This window comes from Tachyglossus aculeatus, chromosome 2, assembly GCF_015852505.1.
Source record: "Tachyglossus aculeatus isolate mTacAcu1 chromosome 2, mTacAcu1.pri, whole genome shotgun sequence".
NCBI classification, from domain to species: domain Eukaryota; kingdom Metazoa; phylum Chordata; class Mammalia; order Monotremata; family Tachyglossidae; genus Tachyglossus; species Tachyglossus aculeatus.
This window is the reverse complement of record NC_052067.1, coordinates 79050279-79075542: the sequence shown is the minus strand read 5'-3', so window position 1 is coordinate 79075542 and position 25264 is coordinate 79050279. Positions and strand designations below refer to the sequence as shown.

Sequence of the window (25264 nt, the reverse complement as noted above, 5' to 3'; positions counted from 1 at the left end):
TTCTCTGTGCCTCAGTTACCTCATCTGTAAAATTGGGATTAAGACTGTGAGCCCCCCGTGGGACAACCTGATCACCTCGTAACCTCCCCAGCGCTTAGAACAGTGCTTTGCACATAGTAAGCGCTTAATAAACGCTATTATTATTATCATTATTATTTAACTTCTCTGGGCTTCAGTTACCTCATCTGTAAAATGGGGATTAAGACTGTGAGCCCCCCGTGGGACAACCTGATCACCTCGTAAACTCCCCAGCGCTTAGAACAGTGCTTTGCACATAGTAAGCGCTTAATAAACGCCATTATTATTATTATTATTATTATTATTTAACTTCTCTGGGCCTCAGTTCCCTCATCTGTAAAATGGGGATTAAGACTGTGAGCCCCCCGTGGGACAACCTGATCACCTCGTAACCTCCCCAGCGCTTAGAACAGTGATTTGCACATAGTAAGCGCTTATTAAACGCCATTATTATTATCATTATTATTTAACTTCTCCGGGCTTCAGTTAACTCATCTGTAAAATGTGGGTTAAGACTGTGAGCCCCCCGTGGGTCAACCTGATCACCTTGTAACCACCCCAGCGCTTAGAACAGTGCTTTGCACATAGTAAGCCCTTAATAAACGCCATTATTATTATTATTATTTAACTTCTCTGGGCCTCAGTTTCCTCATCTGTAAAATGGGGATTAAAACTGTGAACCCCCCGTGGGACAACCTGATCACCTCGTGACCTCCCCAGCGCTTAGAACAGTGCTTTGCACATAGTAAGCGCTTAATAAACGCCATTATTATCATTACTTAATTTCTCTGGGCCTCAGTTACCTCATGTGTAAAATGGGGATTGGGTAGGGACCGTCTCTATATGTTGCCAACTTGTACTTCCCAAGCGCTTAGTACAGTGCTCTGCACACTGTAAGTGCTCAATAAATACGATTGATTGACTGTGAGCCCCCCGTGGAACAACCTGATCACCTTGTAACCGCCCCAGCGCTTTGAACAGTGCTTTGCACATAGTAAGCGCTTAATAAATGCCATTATTGTCATTATTATTAACTTCTCTGGGCCTCAGTTACCTCATCTGTAAAATGGGGATTAAGACTGTGAGCCCCCCGTGGGACAACCTGATCACCTCGTAACCTCCCCAGCGCTTAGAACAGGGCTCTGCACATAGTAAGCGCTTAACAAATACCATTATTATTATGATTATATTATTATTGTTGCTAGAGAAGCAGCGTGGCTCAGTGGAAAGAGTCAGAGGAGTCAGAGGTCATGGGTACAAATCCCGCCTCGGCCAACTGTCAGCTGTGTGACTTTGGGCAAGTCACCTCACTTCTCTGGGTCTCAGTTACCTCATCTGTAAAATGGGGATTAAGACTGTGAGCCCCCCGTGGGACAACCTGATCACCTTGTAACCACCCCAGCGCTTAGAACAGTGCTTTGCACATAGTAAGCCCTTAATAAACGCCATTATTATTATCATTATTATTTAACTTCTCTGGGCCTCAGTTTCCTCATCTGTAAAATGGGGATTAAAACTATGAACCCCCCGTGGGACACCCTGATCACCTCGCGACCTCCCCAGCGCTTAGAACAGTGCTTTGCACATAGTAAGTGCTTAACAAATAGCTATATTATTATTGTTGTTAGAGAAGCAGCGTGGCTCAGTGGAAAGTCAGAGGAGCCAGAGGTCATGGGTTCAAATCCCGATTCGGCCAACTGTCAGCTATGTGACTTTGGGCAAGTCACTTCACTTCTCTGGGCCTCAATTACCTCATCTGTAAAATGGGGATTAAGACTGTGAGCCCCCCGTGGGACAACCTGATCACCTCGCAACCTCCCCAGCGCTTAGAACAGTGCTTTGCACATAGTAAGCGCTTAATAGGGACTGTCTCTATATGTTGCCAATTTGTACTTCCCAAGCGCTTAGTACACTGCTCTGCACATAGTAAGCGCTCAATAAATACGATTGATGATGATGAATAAGCATTATTATTATTGTTATTAAACTTCTCTGGGCCTCAGTAACCTCATCTGTAAAATGGGGATGAAGACTGTGAGCCCCCCGTGGGACCGCCTGATCACCTCGTAACCGCCCCAGCGCTTAGAACAGTGCTTTGCACGTAGTAAGCACTTAAATACCATTATTATTATTATATTATTATTGTTATCTGGGGCTGGTGGGGGGGCCTCAGTGCGCATGCGCTCTCGGGAAGCGTCTCTCCCTCTCTCTCTCTCTCCTTCCCTCCCCCCTCTCCCCCCTCGCGGGGGCCTCTGTGCGCATGCGCGCGCGCCCCTCCCTCGGCTGGGGGGGTTGGAGCGCGCGCGCGCGTGCGCGCGGGGCGGGAGCATGCGCGCGGGCGCCGTTGGCTCCGAGCGCGGGAGTCTCCGCTGCGGCCCCGCGCGCGCGGGGGCGTCCAGCACAGCGCCCGTCGCCATGGCCGAGGCCCCGCCCGAGAGCGCCCCCTGCACCCGCCTCCAGGCCTCGCACCAGGTGGGACGCGGGGCACGGGGGCATTCATTCATTCATTCATTCATTCATTCAATCGCATGTTTTTTTTTTAATGGCGTTTATTAAGCGCTTACTACGTGCAGTGCACTGTTCTAAGCGCTGGGGAGGTTACAGGGTGATCAGGTGGCCCCACGGGGGGGCTCGCTGTCTTCATCCCCATTTTCCAGATGAGGGAACTGAGGCCCAGAGAAGTGAAGTGACTGGCCCAAAGTCCCACAGCTGACAGTTGACGGTGACGGGATTTGAACCCATGACCTCGGACTTCAAAGCCCGGGCTCTTTCCACTGAGCCCGCTGCTGGGTAGGGACCGTCTCTAGATGTTGCCAACTTGGACTTTCCAAGCGCTTAGTACAGTGCTCCGCACACAGTAAACTCTCAATAAATACGATTAGGGACCGTCTCTCTATGTTGCCAACGTGTACTTCCCAAGCGCTTAGTACAGTGCTCCGCACACAGTAAGCGCAGGGACTGTTTCTATATGTTGCCAACTTGGACTTCCCAAGCGCTTAGTACAGTGCTCCGCACACAGTAAACTCTCAATAAATACGATTAGGGACCGTCTCTATGTTGCCAACGTGTAATTCCCAAGCGCTTAGTACAGTGCTCCGCACAAAGTAAGCGCAGGGACTGTCTCTATATGTTGCCAACTTGTACTTCCCAAGCGCTTAGTACAGTGCTCCGCACACAGTAAGCGATCGATAAATACGATTAGGGACCGTCTCTCTATGTTGCCAACGTGTACTTCCCAAGCGCTTAGTACAGTGCTCCGCACACAGTAAGCGCAGGGACTGTTTCTATATGTTGCCAACTTGGACTTCCCAAGCTCTTAGTACAGTGCTCCGCACACAGTAAGCGCTCAATGAATGCGATTAGGGACCGTCTCTAGATGTTGCCAACGTGTACTTCCCAAGCGCTTAGTACAGTGCTCCGCACACAGTAAGCGCAGGGACTGTTTCTATATGTTGCCAACTTGGACTTCCCAAGCTCTTAGTACAGTGCTCCGCACACAGTAAGCGCTCAATAAATGCGATTAGGGACCGTCTCTACATGTTGCCAACGTGTACTTCCCAAGCGCTTAGTACAGTGCTCCGCACACAGTAAGCGCAGGGACTGTGTCTATATGTTGCCAACTTGGACTTCCCAAGCGCTTAGTACAGTGCTCCGCACACAGTAAGCGATCGATAAATACGATTAGGGACCGTCTCTCTATGTTGCCAGCTTGTACTTCCCAAGCGCTTAGTACAGTGCTCCGCACACAGTAAGCGCAGGGACTGTTTCTATATGTTGCCAACTTGGACTTCCCAAGCTCTTAGTACAGTGCTCCGCACATAGTAAGCGCTCAATAAATGCGATTAGGGACCGTCTCTAGATGTTGCCAACTTGGACTTCCCAAGCATTTAGTACAGTGCTCCACACAAAGTAAGCACAGGGACTGTCTCTATATGTTGCCAACTTGTACTTCCCAAGCGCTTAGTACAGTGCTCCGCACACAGTAAGCGCTCAATAAATACGATTAGGGACCGTCTCTCTATGTTGCCAATGTGTACTTCCCAAGCGCTTAGTACAGTGCTCCGCACACGGTAAGCGCAGGGACTGTCTCTATATGTTGCCAACTTGGACTTCCCAAGCGCTTGGTACAGTGCTCCGTACACAGTAAGCGCTCAATAAATGTGATTAGGGACCGTCTCTAGATGTTGCCAACTTGTACTTCCCAAGCATTTAGTACAGTGCTCCGCACACAGTAAGCGCAGGGACTGTGTCTATATGTTGCCAACTTGGACTTCCCAAGCGCTTAGTACAGTGCTCCGCACACAGTAAGCGATCGATAAATACGATTAGGGACCGTCTCTCTATGTTGCCAACGTGTACTTCCCAAGCGCTTAGTACAGTGCTCCGCACACAGTAAGCGCAGGGACTGTTTCTATATGTTGCCAACTTGGACTTCCCAAGCTCTTAGTACAGTGCTCCGTACACAGTAAGCGCTCAATAAATGCGATTAGGGACCGTCTCTCTATGTTGCCAACGTGTACTTCCCAAGCGCTTAGTACAGTGCTCCGCACACAGTAAACTCTCAATAAATACGATTAGGGACCGTCTCTGTATGTTGCCAACGTGTACTTCCCAAGCGCTTAGTACAGTGCTCCGCACACAGTAAGCGCAGGGACTGTTTCTATATGTTGCCAACTTGTACTTCCCAAGCTCTTAGTACAGTGCTCTGTACACAGTAAGCGCTCAATAAATGCGATTAGGGACCGTCTCTCTATGTTGCCAACGTGTACTTCCCAAGCACTTAGTACAGTGCTCCGCACACAGTAAGCGCAGGGACTGTGTCTATATGTTGCCAACTTGTACTTCCCAGGCGCTTAGTACAGTGCTCCGCACACAGTAAGCGCTCGATAAATATGATTAGGGACTGTCCCTATATGTTGCCAACTTGGACTTCCCAAGCATTTAGTACAGTGTTCCACACAAAGTAAGCACAGGGACTGTCTCTATATGTTGCCAACTTGTACTTCCCAAGCGCTTAGTACAGTGCTCCGCACACAGTAAGCGCTCGATAAATACGATTAGGGACCATCCCTATATGTTGCCAACTTGTACTTCCCAAGCGCGTAGTACAGTGCTCCGCACACAGTAAGCGCTCGATAAATACGATTAGGGACCATCCCTATATGTTGCCAACTTGTACTTCCCAAGCGCTTAGTACAGTGCTCCGCACACAGTAAGCGCTCGATAAATACGATTAGGGACCATCCCTATATGTTGCCAACTTGGACTTCCCAAGCGCTTAGTACAGTGCTCTGCACACAGTAAGCGCTCCATAAATACGATTGAATGAATGAATGAACTTATTGAGCGCTTACTGTGTGCGCTCAATAAATACGATTGAATGAATTTATTGAGTGCTTACTGTGTGCAGAGCACTGCACTAAGCGCTTGGGAAGTACAAGTTGGCAACATCTAGAGACGGTCCCTACCCAACAGCGGGCTCACAGTCTAGAAGGGGGAAGCAGAGAACAAAACAAAACATATTAACAAAATTAAAGAAATAGAATAAATATGTACAAATACAGTAGAGTAATAAATACGTACAATGAATGAATGAATTTAATAATAATAATAATAATAACAATAATAATGATGATGGCATTTGTTAAGCGCTTACTATGTGCCAAGCACCGTTCTAAGCGCTGGGGTAGGTACAATAATAATGATGATGGCATTTATTAAGCGTTTACTAAGGGCAAAGCACTGTTCTAAGCGCTGGGGAGGTTACAGGGTGATCATGTTGTCCCCCGGTGGTTCACAGTCTTAATCCCCATTTTACAGATGAGGTAACTGAGGTACAGAGAAAAAGAAATGATGGCATTTATTAAGCGCTTACTATGTGCAAAGCACTGTTCTAAGCGCTGGGGAGGTCACAAGGTGATCAGGTTGTCCCCCGGGGGGCTCACAGAAGTGAAGTGACTTGCCCAAAGTCACGCATACCTGTTTACATGTTTTGTTTTGTTGTCTCTCTCCCCCTTCTAATAATAATCATGATGGCGTTTGTTAAGCGCTTACTATGTGCAAAGCACTGTTCTAAGCGCTGGGGAGGTCACAAGGTGATCAGGTTGTCCCCCGGGGGTTCACTGTCTTAATCCCCATTTTACGGATGAGGGAACTGAGGCCCAGAGAAGTGAAGTGACTTGCCCAAAGTCACACATACCTATGTACATGTTTTGTTGTCTCTCCCTTCTAATAATAATCATGATGGTATTTGTTAAGCGCTTACTATGTGCAAAGCACCGTTCTAAGCGCTGGGGAGGTCACAAGGTGATCAGGTTGTCCCCCGGGGGTTCACAGTCTTAATCCCCATTTTACAGATGAGGGAACTGAGGCCCAGAGAAGTGAAGTGACTTGCCCAAAGTCACACAGCAGGTACCTGTCTACATGTTTTATTTTGTTGTCTCTCTCCCCCTTTCAATAATAATCATGATGGTATTTGTTAAGTGCTTACTACGTGCAAAGCACTGTTCTAAGCGCTGGGGAGGTTACAAGGTGATCAGGTTGTCCTCCGGGGGTTCACAGTCTTAATCCCCATTTTGCAGATGAGGGAACTGAGGCCCAGAGAAGTGAAGTGACTTTCCCAAAGTCACACAGCAGGTACCTGTCTACATGTTTTATTTTGTTGTCCGTCTCCCCCGTCTAATAATAATCGTGGTGGTATTTGTTAAGCACTTACTATGTGCTAAGCACTGGAATAGATACAAGGTAATCAGGCTGTCCCACATGGGGCCCTCAGTCTTCATCCCCATTTTACAGATGAGGGAACTGAGGCCCAGAGAAGTGAAGTGGCTTGCCCAAGGTCACACACAGCAGGCAAGTGGTGGAGCGGGGATTAGAACCCACATCCTCTGACTCCCAAGCCTGGGCTCTTTACACCGCGCTGCTTCTCTAATTTAATAATAATAATAATGACATTTGTTAAGTGCTTACTATGTGCCAAGCACTGTTCTAAGCGCTGGGATGGGTACAAGGTACCTGTCGACATGTTTTGTTGTCTGTCTCCCCCTTCCAATAATAATTCTAATAATAATCATGATGGTATTTAAGCGCTTACTATGTGCAAAGCACTGTTCTAGGCGCTGGGGAGGACACAAGGTGATCAGGTTGTCCCACGGGGGGCTCACAGTTTTAATCCCTATTTTACAGATGAGGGAACTGAGGCACAGAGAAGTGAAGTGACTTGCCCAAAGTCACACAGCTGACGGAGCTGGGATTTGAACCTGTGACCTCTGACTCCAAATAATAATAATAATAATGATGGCATTTATTAAGCGCTTACTATGTGCAAAGCACTGTTCTAAGCGCTGGGGAGGTTACAAGGTGATCAGGTTGTCCCACGTGGGGCTCACAGTCAACCCCATTTTACAGATGAGGTAACTGAGGCACAGAGAAGTGAGCACTCAATAAATACCATTGAATGAATGAATCTACAATTCTATTTATATTGATGCTACTGATGCCTAGTTACTTTCATTCAGTCGTATTTATTGAGCGCTTACTGTGTGCAGAGCGCTGTACTAAGCGCTTGGGAAGTGCAAGTTGGCAACATATAGAGATGGTCCCTACCCAACACTGGGGCAGATGCGAATTCATCAGGTTGGACGCAATCCCTGTCTCGCATGGGGCTCACCCTCTCATCCCCATTTTACAGATGAGGTCACTGAGGCACAAAGAACACGGTACACGGCACGCTCTCAAAGGCAAAGAAAATCCCCAAGACACAATATTATCCGTTACTTGTTTTGTCTGTCTCCCCCTTCTAGACCGTGAGCCCGCTGTTGGGTAGGGACCGTCTCTATCTGGTGCCGGCTTGTACTTCCCAAGCGCTTAGTACAGTGCTCTGCACATAGCACTCAATACAATTGAATGAGTGAATGCGAGGTGATCAGATTGTCCCACATGGGGCTCCCGGTCTTCATCCCCGTTTTACAGATGAGGTCACTGAGGCCCAGAGAAGCGAAGCGACTTGCCCCAAGTCACACAGCTGACGAGCGGCAGAGGCGGGATTAGAACCCATGACCTCTGACTCCCAAGCCCGGGCTCTTTCCACTGAGCCGCGCTGCTTTATTGAGCACTTACTGTGTGCGGAGCACTGGACTGAGAGCTCGGGAAGTACACATCGGCAGCACATAGAGACGGTCCCTACCCAACAAGTAACGACACAGTAAGCGCTCAATAAATACGATTGAATGAATGAATGATTATGATTATTACAAATACCACAATTATTACACCTTCTCAGAGTAAAATGGATATATTGTGCACTCATTATTAGGACCCCAGAATGTATAAAAGCCCGTGCTGGGAATATTCAAATTGTTCAGTGAAGTTTAGGCCCCCAGCAGGGTGTGGTGAGTGGCGGTCACCTGGGAATGCGGTATTTACTCTTCAGCAGCGTCTTCCTGTTTCCTTTTTAGCCGGACGGTTATGAAATCCGCCAGTACGAACCGGCCAAGTGGGTTAGTATTCCTGTTGAGTCCGTGGGATGGGATGATGCCATCCAAACTGGTTTTACAAAACTCTGGGAGTACATTCAAGGCAACAATGAGCAAGGTAAGGTGGTGAGTTGACACCCAGGCATGCTTTTCGATATAAGATTTTCCTTCGTATTTCCATTCGTCGGGTGTGGTTGGGAAGGGAAGGCCGCGCTGATGAGAAACAGCCGCGCACCCCTCTGGACTGTAAGCTGTTTGTGAACAGGGAGCATGTCTGCCAGTGCTTTTGTATTGTACTCTCGTAAGCTCTTAGTGCAGTGCTCACAGTAAGCACTCAATAATAATAATAATTATATTTCATTCATGCAGTCATTTATCGAGTGCTGACTGTGTGCAAAGCACTGTACCAAGAGCTTGGGAGAGTACAGTGTAACAAGAAACAGACACATTCCTGCCCACAATGAGCTCACAGTCTAAAGGGGGAGACGGACGTTAATATAAATAGATAAATTATAGATATATACATATGCGCTCTGGGGATGGGAGGGAGGATCAATCAATCAATCGTATTTATTGAGCGCTTACTGTGTGCAGAGCACTGTACTAAGCGCTTGGGAAGTACAAGTGGGCAACGTATAGAGACAGTCCCTACCCAACAGTGGGCTCACAGTCTAAAAGTGAGGATGAATGAAGGAGCAAGTAAGAGTGGTGCAGAAGGGAGTGGGAGAAGAGGAGAGGAGGGCTTAGTCAGAGAAGGAGGTTTTGTTTTCAGTATTTAAGTGCTTAATATGTGCCAGGCACCATACTAAGTGCTGGATTAGCAAATCGAGTTGGACGCAGTCCCTGCCCCTCATGGGGCTCACAGTCTTAACCCCCATTTTACAGATGAGGTAACAGAGGCACATAGAAGTGAAGTGACTTGCCCAAAGTCACACAGCTGATAAGTGACGGAGCCGGGATTAGAACCCACGACCTCCGACTCCCAAGCCTGTGCTCATATTAATGTCTTCTTCCACTCTAGACTGTAAGCTCGTTGTGGACAAGGAACGTGAGTATTGCTAATTTGTACTCTCCCAAGTGTGTATTACAGTGCTACGCACACATTAAGTGCTCAATAAATATGATTGAACGAATGAATGAGTAAATACAGAGCCCTTTCCTAAGCACTTGGGAGAGCACGATGTAGCAGAATTGTAGACATGTTCCCTGCCCACGATAAGCTCACAGTCTAAAAGGGGGTGACAGACATTAATCAATCAATCGTATTTATTGAGCGCTTACTATGTGCAGAGCACTGTACTAAGCGCTTGGGAAGTACAAATTGGCAACACATAGAGACAGTCCCTACCCAACAGTGGGCTCACAGTCTAAAAGGGGGAGACAGAGAACAGAACCAAACATACCAACAAAATAAAATAAATAGGATAGAAATGTCCAAGTAGAATAAATAAATAAATAAATAGAGTAATAAATATGTACAACCATATATACATATATACAGGTGCTGTGGGGAAGGGAAGGAGGTAAGATGGGGGGATGGAGAGGGGGACGAGGAGGAGAGGAAGGAAGGGGCTCAGTCTGGGAAGGCCTCCTGGAGGAGGTGAGCTCTCAGTAGGGCCTTGAAGGGAGGAAGAGAGCTAGCTTGGCGGAGGGGCAGAGGGAGGGCATTAATATAAGTAAATCATTTATGGATATATACGTAAGTGCTGTGGGGCTGAGGTGACTAATCCAAGAGCAAAGGCGATGCAGAAGGGAGTGGGAGAAGAGGAAATGAGGGCTTAGAGAAGGTCTTTTGGAGGACATGTGCTTTTAGTAACGTTTTGAAGGTGGGCAGAGTGATTGTCAGATATGAAGAGGGAGGGTGGTCCTGGCCAGAGGCAGAATGAGGCCAAGAGGTCAGCAGTGAGGTAGAGGAGATCGAAGTACAGCGAGTAGGTTGGCATTAGAGGAGTGAAGTGTGCGGGATGGATTGTAGTAGGAAAAAATCAGGGAAGTAAGGTAGGAAGGGGCAAGGTGATTGAAAGCTTTAAAGCCAGTGGTAAGGAGTTTCTGTTTGATGCGGAGGTGGATGGACAACTGTCGGAGGTTCTCGAGGAGTGAGGAAACGTGGACTGAGGGTTTCTGTAAAAAAAAATGATCCTGGCAGCAGAGGGAAGTGTGGACTGGAATGGGGAGAGACAGGAGGCAGGAGGGTCAGCAAGGAGGCCGATGCAGTAATCAAGACAGGCGAGAATAAATGCCCAGATTAACTTGGTAGCAGTTTGGAGAGGAAAAGGCAGATTTTTGCTGTGTTGTGAAGGTTGGACTGATAGGATTTGGTGACAGATTGAATATGTGGGTTGAATCAGAGAGATGAGTCGAGGATAATGCCAAGTTTCATTCATTCATTCAATCGTATTGAGCGCTTACTGTGTGCAGAGCGCTGTACTAAGCGCTTGGGAAGTACAAGTTGGCAACATATAGAGACGGTCCCTACCCGACAGCGGGCTCACAGGCTAGGAGGGGGAGACAGACAACAAAACATATTAAAATAAAATAAATAGAATAGTAAATATGTACAAGTAAAATAAATAGAGTAATAAATCTGTACAAACATATATACAGGTGCTGTGGGGAGGGGAAGGAGGTAAGGCTGAGGGGGTGGGGAGGAGGAGAGGAATAATAATAATAATGGCATTTGTTAAGCGCTTACTATGTGCAAAGCACTGTTCTAAGCGCTGGGGAGGATACAAGGTGATCAGGTTGTCCCACTTGGGGCTCACAGTCTTAATCCCCATTTTACAGATGAGGTAACTGAGGCCCAGAGAAGTTAAGTGACTTGCCCAAAGTCACACAGCTGACAATTGGTGGAGCCGAGATTTGAACCCATGACCTCCGACTCCAAAGCCCGGGCTCTTTCCAATGAGCCACGCTGAGGAAGGAGGGGGCTCAGTCTGGGTTTGTGAGACTGGAAGGATAGAGTGCTGGCTATGGTGATGGGAAAGTCACGGGGAGGATAGAGTTTAGGTGTGAATCAGTCAGTGGTATTCACTGACTGCTTACTATGTGCAGAGCACTGTACTAAGCGCTCAGAGTACAACACCGCAGAATTAGCGGCCACAATCTTCACCCATAATGAGCTTACAGTCTAGAGTGGGAGACAGATATTAATATAAATTATGTGTAATATATAATTAAAAGAATATGTACAAAAGTGCTGTGGGGGTGGGGTGAATATGAAATATCAGCTCCAAGTGCATAGGCGACACAGAAAGGAGAGCGAGCTGGGGAAAAGAGGACTTAACTGGGGAAGGCCTCTTGGAGAGGTGGCCTTAATAAAGCTTTGAAGGCGCAGAGAACATTGGTCTGCGGTACATGGAGGTGGAGGGAGTTCCAGGCTAGGGGAAGGATGTGGGAAGATAGAAGAGATGGGGTACAGTGAGAAAGCTTGTGCTTGAGGAGCGTAGTGTGCGGGCTGGACTGTGTAATAGGAGAATAGTGAGGTGAGGTAGGATGGGGCAAGCTGACTGCGTGATCTTGAATGAGGAGACAATGGACTGAACATTTTTTGTTGAAAAATGATCTGTGATCTGGAGCAGGGAGAGACAGGAGGCCGGCGGGTCAGCGAGGAGTCAGATGCAGTGGTCAGAGTGGGACTGGATAAGTGCTTGTATCAGGGTGGTTGCAGTTTAGACAGAGAGAAAAGGTTGGATAAGCAGAGATGTGGAGTTCTGTTTTGGACATGTTAAGTTTGAGGGGTTAGGGGGACATCCAAGTAGAGATGGATGTACTTGGATATAGAGATGTCCTGAAGGCAGGAGGAAATGCAAAACTGCAGAGAAGGAGAGAGATCAGGGCTGGAGATGTAGATTTGGGAATCATCCAAATAGAAATGGTAGTTGAAGCCATGGGAATGAGAATGAGTTCTCCAAGAGAGTGGGTGGAGATGGGGAATAGAAGGGGGCCCAGAACTGAGACTTGAGGGACTTCCACAGTTAAGGAGTGGGAGATAGAGGAACAACCCACGAAAGAGACTGAGACTGAGTGGCCAGAGAGATAGGAGGAGAACCCGGAGTGGACAATTTCAGTGAAACCAAGTAATGTTTCCAGGAAATCAGGGTGGTTGGACAGTATTGAAGGCAGCTGAAAGGTTGAGGAGGCTTAGGATGGAGTACAGTCCATTAGATATGGCAGGAATCATCAAAAAAAGCAGTGTCTTTTGAGTGAAGGGGGTGGAAGCGAGATTGGAGGGAGTCAAGAAGAGTCAGATTGTAGAAAAGGAAGTGGAGATAGTGCGTGTAGACAACTTGCTCAAGGAGTTTGGAGAGGAATGGTAGGAAGGAGATGGGGCGATAACTGGAGGGAGCTACAGGGTCACGGGAGCGGGCTGGCCTTTTCTGAAAAGTTTTCATCAATGAGTGTCATTTATTGAACACTTATTGTGTGCAGAGCATTCATTCATTCAGTAGTATTTATTGAGCGCTTACTGTGTGCAGAGCACTGTACTACACTTGGGAAGTACAATTTGGCAACATATAGAGATGGTCCCTACCCAACAACGGGCTCACATCTAGAAGGGGGAGACAGACAAGAAAACAAAGCATATTAACAAAATTAAATAAATAGAATAGTAAAAGACAGTGTACCAAGCTCTTGGGAAAGTACAATAGTCAGATGTGATCCTTGCCCCCAGGGAGCTTACAGTCTATAGCCAGGGACAGACATTAAAATATATTACAGAGAGGGGAAATAGTAGCATATAAGGATTAGTACAAAAGGGCTATGGGGTTGGGGTGAGTGTCAAAGTGCTTAAAGGGTACACAGCCAAGAGCAGAGTCGACACAGTGGAGTGTCGGGGGAGTGGATTGGGGAAATGAGGGCTTAGTCCCGGAAGGCTTCTGGAAGGAGGGCAATCAATTGTGATTTTAGGAAGGTTTTGACGGTGGGGAGAGAGGTTGTCTATCAGATATGAAGGCTCTTCTCTTATGTGTCTCCCTCTGTCACCCCTCACCGATAAGCTCTTTCCTTCTCAGGTACTGCCTGCCTTGAGCAGCAACTACAATGTTCAACATGATGATGGGGGCATGGTTAATCCTAGGAGCTGGCAATAATTCATAGCTACGGGGAGGGCAGAGAGGAGGGGTAATAGTAGTAGTAATAACATATATTGAGGGCCCACTGAGTTCAGTGCACTGCATTAAGTGCCTGGTAAGTACAAAACCAGCAACATTTCCTGCCTACAAAATGCTTACTCTATAATGGAGAAGTTGGATGTAAGCAGAAAATAAATATTTGAGCTTACACTTGAATAAATTATAAAGTAGTGCTGATGACAGAAGTGCTGGAGGCGGCCGATAGGTTTATGTGACTTCGGCCGCTGGAAGTCATCGGGGAAGGCATGTTGGAGGAGGTGGGCTTTCAGGAGGGCTTTGAATATGGGAAAGGCTGTCATCTGGTAGGTTTGGGGAGTTCCAAGCAGAGGAAAAGTGTGAACAAGGGAGTGGAAGTTGGAAAGGCCCAAGCAAGGTACAGTTAGCAGAGAAAATGATCTGTGCAGTGGGGTACTACAGTATAGATTGGACAGGGAAGAGAGGGACGATTCGGGAAGATGAGAGAGGAGACCGATGCCGTGATTGTATGTAAGCGCTATGGGTATTGAGTACCCAAGCGTTTTGAGATGATTCAATTTAGTGAGGTATGTCTGAGAAGGGGGTGAAGTAGGGAGTCGGCAAGATTGAGAAGTGAAAGAAGCTCCTTGTGGGCAGGGAACATGCCTACCAGCTTGGTTATATTGTACCCTCCCAAGAACTTAGTACAGTGCTCTGCACCCAGTAAGCGTTGTAATACGATTGATTGGAGGAGGTCGAAACTCCTCCAAACTTCTAGAAGGTCTAGAAGGTCGAAACTTCTAGACTGTGAGCCCACTGTTGGGTAGGGACTGTCTCTATATGTTGCCAACTTGTACTTCCCAAGTGCTTAGTACAGTGCTCTGCACACAGTAAGCGCTCAATAAATACGATTGATTGATTGATTGATTGAAATCCCCAGGATCTGAGTGGGGGAAGGGGAATGACACTAGGGAGGTGAGAAGGGTGCCAGAATTCATCAGCAACGCACAGCTGGGACCAGGAGGGTGGTAGATAACTGCAACTAGCAGTCACAGAGGGAGGAAAGGTAAATGATGTGGGCTCTGGAGGAGGAGGAGAGGGTGAGAGAACAAAAGCAACATTGGAGGGTGAGGAGCAGGCTGACTCTTCACCTTCCTCCATGAGGCAGAAAGAGAGAGTAGCAGGGGAGACAGTGAGAGCCAGTCAGCTGTGATGAGGAGGAGGAGTGAGCAGGAGTTTACCCACAAAGGGGGGAGGAATCCACAGGCCACAGAGGAAGGGAGCTGTGGGAGAAGAGGAAGAACTGGAATGTGGAGAAAGGAGGAGAGCGAAGATGACATGGTGGGTAGACAGAGAAGAACACCATCTTCCTTCCCCACCAGCCACCACAGCCTCCCCAACGTACTAAGATTGTCAGAAGCTTTCGATGTCCTCTGTGACTGTGAGGGAGGGAGAAAGGGGCGAGAATAGCCCTCTCTAGGGGATGAGGAGGAGGAGTTTCCCAGGAGAACCTGGCTCGGAACCCCAGATCTTCAGGTTGGCGTAGCGCCGTACGTGGACATTCTCAGGGTGCTGAGGTGCTTTCCATCTCCATCCCTTTTTAAGAGCCTTGCCGGGGCAGAGTTTGGGGGGTGGTTTCAGAAAGAGAGATGAGAAAAGGGAGGGGGCAGGATGTCAGCTGCTGCCCTGGGGGGTTGGGGGACCTCCCCCTCTAGACTGGAAGGAGAATGGCCTAACAGAGAGAGCACAGGCCTGGGAGGGAAAAGGTCATAGGTTTTTATCCTGGCTCCACCACTTGTCTGCCGTGTGAACCTGGGTGAGTCATTTAACTTCTCTGTGCCTCAGTTCCCTCATCTGTAAAATGGGGATTAAGATTGTGAGCCCCATATGGGACAGGGATTGTGTCCAACCTGATTACCTTGTATCTACCTCAGCGCCTAGAACAGTACTTGGCAAATAGTAAGCACTTAACAAATACCATTATTAGCATTACTGCTATTTTTATGTCAATGATTTACATAAAAAAAATTGGGAGAGTTGGGGCACTGGGAAGACAAGGTTGGAGTGGGATGAGATTGAGGTGCAATGGGTCAGAAAAGTCCCAAGGAGAGATCAAGGAGCAGCTGGGAGGGACAGGACCATGGGCAAAGATCTACAGCATAATTTTTACTTATCTGTAGGTCTCAGTCCTGATGCTGGCATGGATTTTTGGAATGAAAATTGCATGTGTGCTTATGGGAAAGAATGCCCCATGATTCAGCTGTTCAGGACAAATCCAGGCTTGAGGAACGCATCCTTCCCGTACCCTATTGCATGCCTGTGTTTCATTCCATCCTCGGCATTTATGGTGTGTATATGGATACTCTCTCCGAACAGAGCAGCCTCCTTTCTTACGGTACAAGTTCCATGAGGTTAGGGAACGTGTCTTGCACTTTTATTCTTCCCAAGTGCTTACGACAGTGCCGTGTATTCAGTAGGCACTCTATAAATGCCACTACTATTACCGATAGTCTGGACAGACTACTGGTCTAACCTGTAGTGGCCCTGCTGATGGCTTTTTAAGTTCTCTGTATGACTTGGTTCTTTGCAGGCTTGGCTGCCACGCAGTTAATTCTCGCCTCTCCCCTCTTCGGGTTGTTGAAGGCTGGGGTTTGGAGGGTTTTCAAAGCAAGGCTTTGTTTTCTTGGCTGCCGGCAAGTCTGAGTTACTGAAAATACAGAAGGGGACGGTGATTTTAATGGCCGAACGAGAGGTACAACATTGCACCCAGCGTGTCCGGAAGCGAGGTTTGCTCCTCAGTGTTTGTGGGCAGTGAAGGTTATCTAATGGATCTTACCTCAAAAACTGCCAGTGATAAAGATGGGGCTCTTAATGTAGACAAGTAACTGCCACTTAAGGCTCCGGAAGGTAAAACAGCGGAAGTTCAAACAGTTTAACTGGGACCAGAGTGTGGTAGGAAGGCGGCGACTGTAGGCAAGCCAGAGGCAAAAGAATGACAAGGCCCCCATATAGCAGTAGGAGCCACTTAATTTTTTGTATTTCGTTTTGACCAGAGGCCAAGATAAAGATGACTGCCCCGGTGACAAGCTACGTGGAGCCGGGGGAAGGCCCTTTTAGCCAACCCACCATCACCATTTCCTTTTACCTCCCCCGGGAACAGCAGTCTGACCCACCCAAGCCCGTGGAGTCCAACGTCTTCATCGAAGACCGACCTGGAATGACAGTGTTCGTCCGGTAAGTGGCTGGTGACTTCACGATATTGATAAGCAATCAATCAATCGTATTTATTGAGCGCTTACTGTGTGCAGAGCACTGTCTGCTCTGCAGCACAACTAAGCAGCACAACTTCACTACCGTGAAACTCAGGGAACGTTTTTCCTCTAAATTGGTACTTGGCAGGGGCTAAGCCCTAGTTTTAACAGTGATGATATTTAGTTATTAAGCACTTAGCTAGTGCCAAGAACTGTACTATGAACTAGGTAGATAGAAGATCAGATCAATCAATCATTGTGTGCACAACACTGTACTAGAAGCGCTGAAGAGAGGTCATTTCATCAGAGTTGGCAGACACAATCCCTGACTTCAAGGAGCTTACAGTCTAGTGGGTGAGACATACATTAACGTAAATTTGGACACACTCCCTCTCCCACACAGGGCTCCCAAAGGGAGAGTGAGTATTTTGCCCTCATTTTCAAGATGGGAAATGAGGCAGAGAGAAGTTAAGTAGTTTAGGGCTTATTTGGAGTTAAACTGCAGACTGTAATTTAAAATGTAATTTGTGGTGTTAGAATAATAGTGAGCACCAAAGGCGTGATCGCTGTTAAACATTTTGTGAGTGGGGCCACCGTGCTTAAGTACGTAGAATAAGGATCCCTTTACCAATCCAAATATTTCTAAGGAATAAAGGAGATGTAGAATGTAGCCAGAGTTCAAAAGAGAACTCTTCCAGAGTTTTTTTGAGATAAATCAATCAGTCGTATTTATTGAGCACTTACTGTGGCAGAGCACTGTATTAAGTGCTTGGACGAGTACAATATAGCAATACAGCAGACACATTTCCTGCCTGAGACTTATAAAACTTTGGTTGCACAAGTCAGCTCACAAGTAATAATTTAATTGGATGTAGAGTGGAAAAGAATGTAAGAAAGCAAATTCAAATAGAGATTTTTAAACCATAAACCGTTTTAAACGGGAAAAACCCCCCACCCAAATTGGCCATACTCCCCCTCCTCCACTTCTCCGGCTTACCTTCCCATCAGCTTAATTTGGTGATAGTCTTCTTACCCCCTGGAACCTGTTTCCAAGAGATGAAGAAGCACTTCACTCCACTAGCACTGGAAGAGAGAGATTTTTGGTGTTTGGAGGTGAGGCTTCATCCGGGATCTTTACTTACTACTGTAAAATCAATCATTCATTGGTATTTGAGTGCTTTGTGTGCGGAGCGCTGTCGCTTGGGAGAGTACTATACAACAGCGTTGGTAGACACGATCTCTGCCCACAAGGAGTGTACAGTCTAAATAAGAAATTATGGATATGTACATAGGTGCTGTGAGGCTGAAGGGTGAATAAAGGGTGAAAGGGTGAAACAGGAGGTAGAAGGGAGTAGGAATAGAGGACATGAAATCCTTCTATCCCACCACAACTTCCTCACATCATCATCATCAATCGTATTTATTGAGCGCTTACTATGTGCAGAGCACTGTACTAAGCGCTTGGGAAGTACAAATTGGCAACATATAGAGACAGTCCCTACCCAACATTGGGCTCACAGTCTAAAAGACATTGGGCTCACAGTCTAAATGCCTCATCTCCCATGCCCCCCCACCCCCACCAAGTCTGTTTTATTCCCTCACAGAGACCTCTGATCTTCTGACCCCATCTTTCATTCATTCATTCAGTCGTATTTATTGAGCGCTTACTGTGTGCAGAGCACTGTACTAAGCGCTTGGGACGTACAAGTTGGCAACATATAGGGATAGTCCCTACCCAACAGTGGGCTCACAATCTAGAAGGGGGAGACAGACAACAAAACAAAACATGTAGAAATTAACTTGGCAAAGCAGAGGCCTTATTCAATGGAAGATAGACACCTCTAAACCTACTTTTTTTTGAGGATGTGCACTACATTACAACGGAAAATGGCTATGTATAAGCACGTTACCGGGGGAATTGTTGAACAGCTTCCAACGCTGCCCATGGAAGTGACACTCTGCGTTCTTGTTCTGCGTCGACTGACATGCACCAAACTGGTTTCTTCCCTGAAAGGCCTGAATTCTTTGTTAAATGCCGACAGGTCAACCAGATCAGGGCATTCATCTTCCGGTTCCTCAGCAAGGGCTTCTTGACCCGTTTGATCGTCTTTCTTTGTGGCATCTTCAGGTTCATTTTCACCCTCTGGAAAACCGGTCCCATGACACTTCAGCCGATGGGTCTCTTCCTTCTGATCATCATGCCCCGTTTAGTGTCCATACCCAAACTATCTTCCCTTGTTGACCAAATTGACGCCCTCAGCACTACTACTGAACTCATCTCACTCACTTCCCTGTCTTCTTGTTGATCTTGTACCATTAACCCACAGCCCTGAATCACCTTCACAGTCCACTTCCTTCACTCCTGTGCAGAGGGCTGCTGGTGGAAATCCAGATATCGGGCCCTCTTCCAATTCAAGGTCATCCTTGCCTGCTTTAACACTGCCCTCTCCTTTGCCAGGCAAAATTATTTCTCCATCCTTAGTGTCTCCCATGCCCACTGCCCTTGCCAATTGTTTCAGATGTTTACTTCCCTCCCCAAATCCCTCCTTCCCCATCTCTTGCCCCTGATGACCTGGCCATGTACTATATTGAGAAAGTTGAAACCATTGGGTGTGATCTCCTTAAAATCTCCCCTCTCTCCCAGCCCCTCTCTCCTCCTGCCCCTTTGTCAACTCTCTCATCTTTCCTAGTAGTATCTATGAGGAGATCTCCAGCTCGCCAGATTCACCCCCTCCACCCGCACCGCTGACCCAATCCCTTTGTACCTTATCAAAGCAGTTGCCCCTCCCTTCTTCTCTCCCTGACTGCCATCTTCAGCTGTTCACTTTCTAATGGCTTTTTCCCCCCATTGCTTTAAAACGTCTCCCCTATATTAAAAAGCCCCTCCCTTGATCCCACGGTCCCCTCATTATTGCCCCATCTCCCCACTACCATTCTTCTCCCAACTCCTAGAGCGAGTTGTCTGCATCCACTGTTCCTACATTCCCTCCTTGACCTCTTCCAATCTGACTTCTGCCCCCTTCACACCACAGAAACTGCCCTCAAAGGTCACCAGTGATCTCCTTCGTGCCAAGTCCAACAATCTCTGCTCCATCCCAATCGGCCTCAACTTCTCAGCTGCCTTAGAAACTGTGGACCAGCCTTCTCTCCTGGAAACATTTTCCAACCTTGACTTCACTTACACTGTCATTTCTGGTCACTCCTTCTCAGTCTCTTTCACGGGCTCCTCCTCTGCCTCCCACCCCCTTATTGTGGGAGTCCCTCAAGGCTCAGTTCTGTATTCCCCTTTTTATTCTCCATCTCCATCCACTCCCTTGGAGAACTCATTCTTTACCATGGCTCTGACTACCATCGCTATGCAGATGATTCTCAAATCTACATCTCCAGCTTCCCCCCTTCTCCCAGCTCCACAACACTTAAGTATATACCTGTAATTTATTTATTTATGTTTTCTGTCTCCCCTCTAGACTGTAAGCTCGTTGCGAGTAAGGAAGGTCTGTTTATTGTTATATTGTACTCTCCCAAGCACTTAGTACAGTGCTATGCACACAGTAAGCATTCAGTAAATATGACTGAGTGTGTTCTTTGGTCTGTCTCTCCCCTTCTAGACTGTGAGCCTGTTGTTGGGTAGGGACCGTCTTTATATTGCCGATTTGTATTTCCCAAGCTCTTAGTACGGTGCTCGGCATACAGTAAGCACTCAGTAAATATGATTCAATGAATACAAAAACATTCAGTCCATATTTTCCCCACTCCTCAAGAACGTCCAGGGGTTCCCCATCCACCTCCACATTAAACAGAAAGCCCTTACCATCGGCTTTAGAGGTCTCATCCTCTTACCCCCCTCTTACCCTACCTCCCAGATTTCCTACTACAACTGACCCTGCACACTTCACTCCTCTAAAACTAACTATTCACTGTACCTCGGTCTCCTCTCTCTTCCCACCAATGTTTTGGTCGCATCCTGCCTCTGGCTAAGAACGCCCTTCCTCTTCAGATCTGACAGATGGTCACTCTCCCCAGTGTCAAATCCTTATTGAAAGCACGTCTCCTCCAAGAAGTCTTCTCTGACTAGGCCCTCATTTCCTCTTCCCCCACTCCCTTCTGTATCGTCCTTGTACTTGGATTTGCTTCCTTTATTCACCCCACCCCTATCCCCACAGCATTATGTACGTACCCATAGTGTACTTATATTATTGTCCATCTACCCTTCTAGACTCTAAGCCTGTAATGGGCAGGGCACTGTCGTCTCCTAGGTGCTTAGTACAGTACTCTGCACACAGTATGTGCTCAATCAGTATGATTAACGGTCAGGGAAGACCTCTTGGGAGAGATGTAATTTTAATAAGGCATTTACCTCCTTCCCTTCCCCACAGCACCTGTATATAATATGTTTGTACATATTTATTACTCTATTTATCTTGTACATATCTATTCTATTTATTTTATTTTGTTAGTATGTTTTGTTCTCTGTCTCCCCCTTCTAGACTGTGAGCCCGCTGTTGGGTAGGGACTGTCTCTGTGTGTTGCCGACTTGTACTTCCCAAGCGCTTAGTACAGTGCTCTGCACACAGTAAGCACTCAATAAATACGATTGGTTGATTGATTGATTGAAGGTGGGGAGAGCGATGATCTCTCGGATATGAAGGGGTAGGTATTTCCGGGTGAGGAGTTGGTGAGATGCAGATACAGTAAGTAGGTTGGCATTAGAGGATTCAAGTAAGTGTGCGGGGTTATAGTAGGAAATCAGCGAGGTAAGATGAGAGGGCAAAGTGACTGAGTGCTTTAAAGCCAGTCGTAATGAAAAGTTAGCAAAGCAGGCCCCTAATTTCCAGGGAAATGTCATTTCTCTCCAATTTGACAACTTTCAGCAGGACTTCTGAAGGGACGTTTTGAAAATGCAGTTCTCACCAAAGACTAATACTACACAGTTAATAGCAACCCAAATGGTGTGAACAATGAAAGAGAAGGGGTAAAGGGTGAGGCAAGGGAAGTGGGAAGAGTTTGTAGCGAGTAGTGCCTGGAGGCTTGGGTCAGCACTCCTGAGACTGGTGCCACTGCCGGGATCTCCTAAGATGCCTCTGACATCCAAGTGCAGGGAATCTAGATATGCCTGGAAAGGTTGAATTACAGACCCAATTCCAGAAATGGCAGCTATGGAAGTTTGTAAATTGGTACCCAAGTGACTGCAGGTGGTGGTTTGCGCAATGAGCCACAGGCTTGGGAGACCATCCTTGGGCCCCCGTGATGGAGATTGATACAGTCCCTGCCCTCTAAGATGGAACCAGATGTGAAGAAATAATAATAACAATGATGGCATTTGTTAAGCGCTTACTATAATAATAATGATGGCATTTATTAAGTGCTTACAAGGTGCAAAGCACTGTTCTAAGCGCTGGGGAGGTTACAAGGTGGTCAGGTTGTCCCACAGGGGGCTCACAGTATTAATCCCCATTTTACAGTTGAGGTAACTGAGGCACAGAGAAGTTAAGTGACTTGCCCAAAGTCACACAGCTGACAGTTGGCAGACCTGGGATTTGAACCCATGGCCTCTGACTCCAAAGTCCAGGCTCTTTCCACTGAGCCACGCTGCTTCTCTACATGTGTCAAGCACTGTTCTAAGCACTGGGGTAGATACAAGCTAATCAGATTAGACACCGTCCCTGTCCCACATGAGGCTCACAGTTTTAATCCCCATTTTCTAGATGAGGTAATTGAGGCACCGAGGTCACAAAGCTGGTAATAAGTGTAGGGGGGTGCGCCATGAATACCTGATTGGACAAAGGGCTTCACCCAACATGAGTTCATAGCTAGCAGTTGTATTTCTCCAGTTTCTTTTGTGAACTGCATCGTTATGCATTTTGGTATTTATTATTTTTTTAGTTGATTATCTGAACTGCTCCTTTCTGATCTCCCAACCTCCTGTCTCTCCCCACTTCAGTCTGTACTTCACTCTGCTGCCCAGATTATCTTTCTACAGAAACGCTCTGGGCATGTCACCCCCCCCACTCCTCAAAAATCTCCAGTGGTTGCCTATCAACCTTCGTATCAAGCAAAAACTCCTCACTATGTGCTTCAAAGCTCTCCATCACTTTGCCCCTTCTTACCTCACCTCCCTTCTCTCCTTCTACAGCCCATCCCGCACACTCTGCTCCTCTGCCGCTATCCTCCTCCACTGTGCCTCGTTCTCGCCTTTCCCACCATCGACCCCTGGCTCACATCCTACCTCTGGCCTGGAATACCCTCCCTCCTCAAATCTGCCAAACTAGCACACTTCCCCCCTTCAAAGCCTTACTGAAAGCTCACCTCCTCCAGGAGGCCTTCCCAGACTAAGCCCATTTCCTCTGCTCCTCCTCCGCTCTCCATCGCCCCAACTCCCTCCCTGTGCTCTACCCCCTTCCCCACAGCACTTGTGTGTATATGTACATATTTTTCTATTTATTAATAAAATGTGTATATATAATAATATAATATAATGTATATTGATGCTATAGATGCCTGTTTCCCCCCTTCTAGACTGTGAGCCCATTGTTGGGTAGGGATCGTCTCTCTTTGCTGCTGAATTGTACTTTCCAAGTGCTTAGTACAGTGCTCAGCACACAGTAAATGCTCAATAAATAGGATTGAATGAATGACACTGAGTTCCATGTGGGACAGGGACTGTGTCCAGCCCCATTTGCTTGTATCCACCCCGGTGCTTAGTACATGGTATGCGCTTAACAAATACCATAATTATTATTGTTATTAGAGCTGAGTTCTATTTTCAGTACTTGATTTATGCAAAACACTGGAACTGTCTAAATTAGCTGTTCGCTTTCCTTATTGAATGTTTGTATCCAGACTTCATAGTTGTTTTCTCCTTTGTAGGTCTTTTGAGGGAGTGTCTAGCGCTGTAAAGAACCAAGAGGAACTCCTGACATTAGCAAACACCTTGAGACAAGATGGAAAAGTCTTCGACGAAAAGGTTTTCTACACTGCAGGCTACGACAGTCCTTTGAAGTTGCCCAGTAGGCTCAATGAGGTGTGGCTGGTCAAGAAAAATGGACCACCCCAAAGTCAGTGAATAAAAGTCTGTTGCTGGAAACAATCGTTTATCTTTGACATCAGCAGCTATCTCTTAAGCAATATTTACTGTCTCCACTTTGAGTATTCATTTTATAAGCTGAGGAGCTTTCTAATGTGCCTTTAATACTAGCAACCAGCTTACTAGAGGGATATGAAGTTAGCGTCTTGCTGAATGAACAAGGGTCTGCCCTAAGTTGTTCTGTGCAAGTGGGATTTTAAGTTCTCTGGGTCTCAGGGAAATAGCCACTGTATGTGGAAAGAAAGCTGAGTGTAATTGCCTGTAGCCTGGACCCAAGACAGATTGAGTTCACCAGTAGTTGAAAGTCACTTTAAAGCCTTTTTGTTATCTGGGGCTGAGACACTTTGGTATGCACCTGCTGCTGCTTCATCGTGGTGAACGGACTAAGTTATATATGCTGTTTTCCGATCACTAGCAATCCACGATAGCTTTACGGCCCGGTAAATCTTTTGCTTTATGTACTTTACTGGTAACTGTAAGCCGAAGCACTAGGTTGAAATGGTTCCAGTTCTGAATTAAAGCACTGAGATAGTTACCGTCCTTTGTGTTGTGTTTGCCGTTCAGCCTTAATCGATGCCTCCCGCTTCCAGTGAAATCCACTGCCTGCCGATTTGGACAAGTTGGATAGGCCAGCCGAGTTCGAGAGGGCTCCTTGCAGCATGACCAATCTTCTGTGTCCGGGGCTGCCGTCTTAATGTGACCAACGTTGCCATGATGTGCTAACTGCTAGCATTGCAGGGTATTTATGACTTCCACCTGACCCTACCGTGTCCACCCATTTCAAATGATACAGTAAAACTGCATTTCCGGGCACTTCGCCTGCTGGAAATCCCAGCCGCCTCCCACTACCCTCCAGTACAATAGCAGCGTCAGCTTATACATTAATTCCCCGTGAGGGATAATAATAATAATAATAATAATGGTATTTGTTAAGTGCTTACTATGTGCAAAGCACTGTTCTAAGCGCTGGGGGGATACAGGGTGATCCAGGTTGTCCCACGTGGGGCTCACAATCTTAATCCCCATTTTACAGATGAGGTAACTGAGGCACACAAGTTGCGACTTGCCCAAAGTCACACAGCCGATAAGCGGCAGAGCCGGGATTAGAACCCATGACCTCTGATTCCCAAGCCCGTGCTCTTTCCACTGAGCCACACTGCTTCTCATGCTGATATACAGCTCTAGCGAGCAGATGTAAAACAGCAAGGGACAGAGCGGAATTTAATCAGACAGAGCATCCAACCTAGAAAATCCGTGGCTAATCCGATGTCCGTGGTGGACGCTTATTGATCTTGGACTAAATTCGGGATGCACCCAGCATCCCGAATGTTCCCGAATGTTTGAGTCTAG

The 25264-nt window shown here is 47.0% G+C and overlaps 1 protein-coding gene across 3 annotated transcripts; it reads left to right on the top strand.

Annotated features, from left to right (window-relative positions):
* The first annotated feature begins 2386 nt into the window (after positions 1–2386).
* Positions 2387–24734, top strand: HEBP2 (heme binding protein 2). 3 transcript variants are annotated; one of them, XM_038770061.1, is made up of 5 exons: positions 2387–2490; positions 8475–8610; positions 16633–16813; positions 23698–23851; positions 24479–24734. In XM_038770061.1, exons 1-5 carry the CDS (start codon positions 2434–2436, stop codon positions 24482–24484), a joined length of 534 nt encoding a protein of 177 aa, XP_038625989.1. In that variant the 5' UTR covers positions 2387–2433; the 3' UTR covers positions 24485–24734. The 3 variants fall into 3 exon arrangements, with proteins under 3 accessions (XP_038625989.1, XP_038625980.1, XP_038625994.1); XM_038770052.1 differs by lacking the exon at positions 24479–24734 and having other exon boundaries at positions 2388–2490; positions 23698–24454; XM_038770066.1 differs by lacking the exons at positions 2387–2490; positions 8475–8610; positions 24479–24734 and adding an exon at positions 15808–15926 and having other exon boundaries at positions 23698–24454.
* The last annotated feature ends 530 nt before the right edge of the window (positions 24735–25264 follow it).

Coding starts and splice junctions, on each gene's coding strand:
- HEBP2 (XM_038770052.1), top strand. CDS start 2,434: ATGGCCGAGGCCCCGCCCGAGAGCGCCCCCTGCACCCGCCTCCAGGCC. Junction 8,611..16,632: donor TCAAGGCAACAATGAGCAAG/GTAAGGTGGTGA, acceptor CGTTTTGACCAG/AGGCCAAGATAAAGATGACT. Junction 16,814..23,697: donor GGAATGACAGTGTTCGTCCG/GTAAGTGGCTGG, acceptor TCTCCTTTGTAG/GTCTTTTGAGGGAGTGTCTA.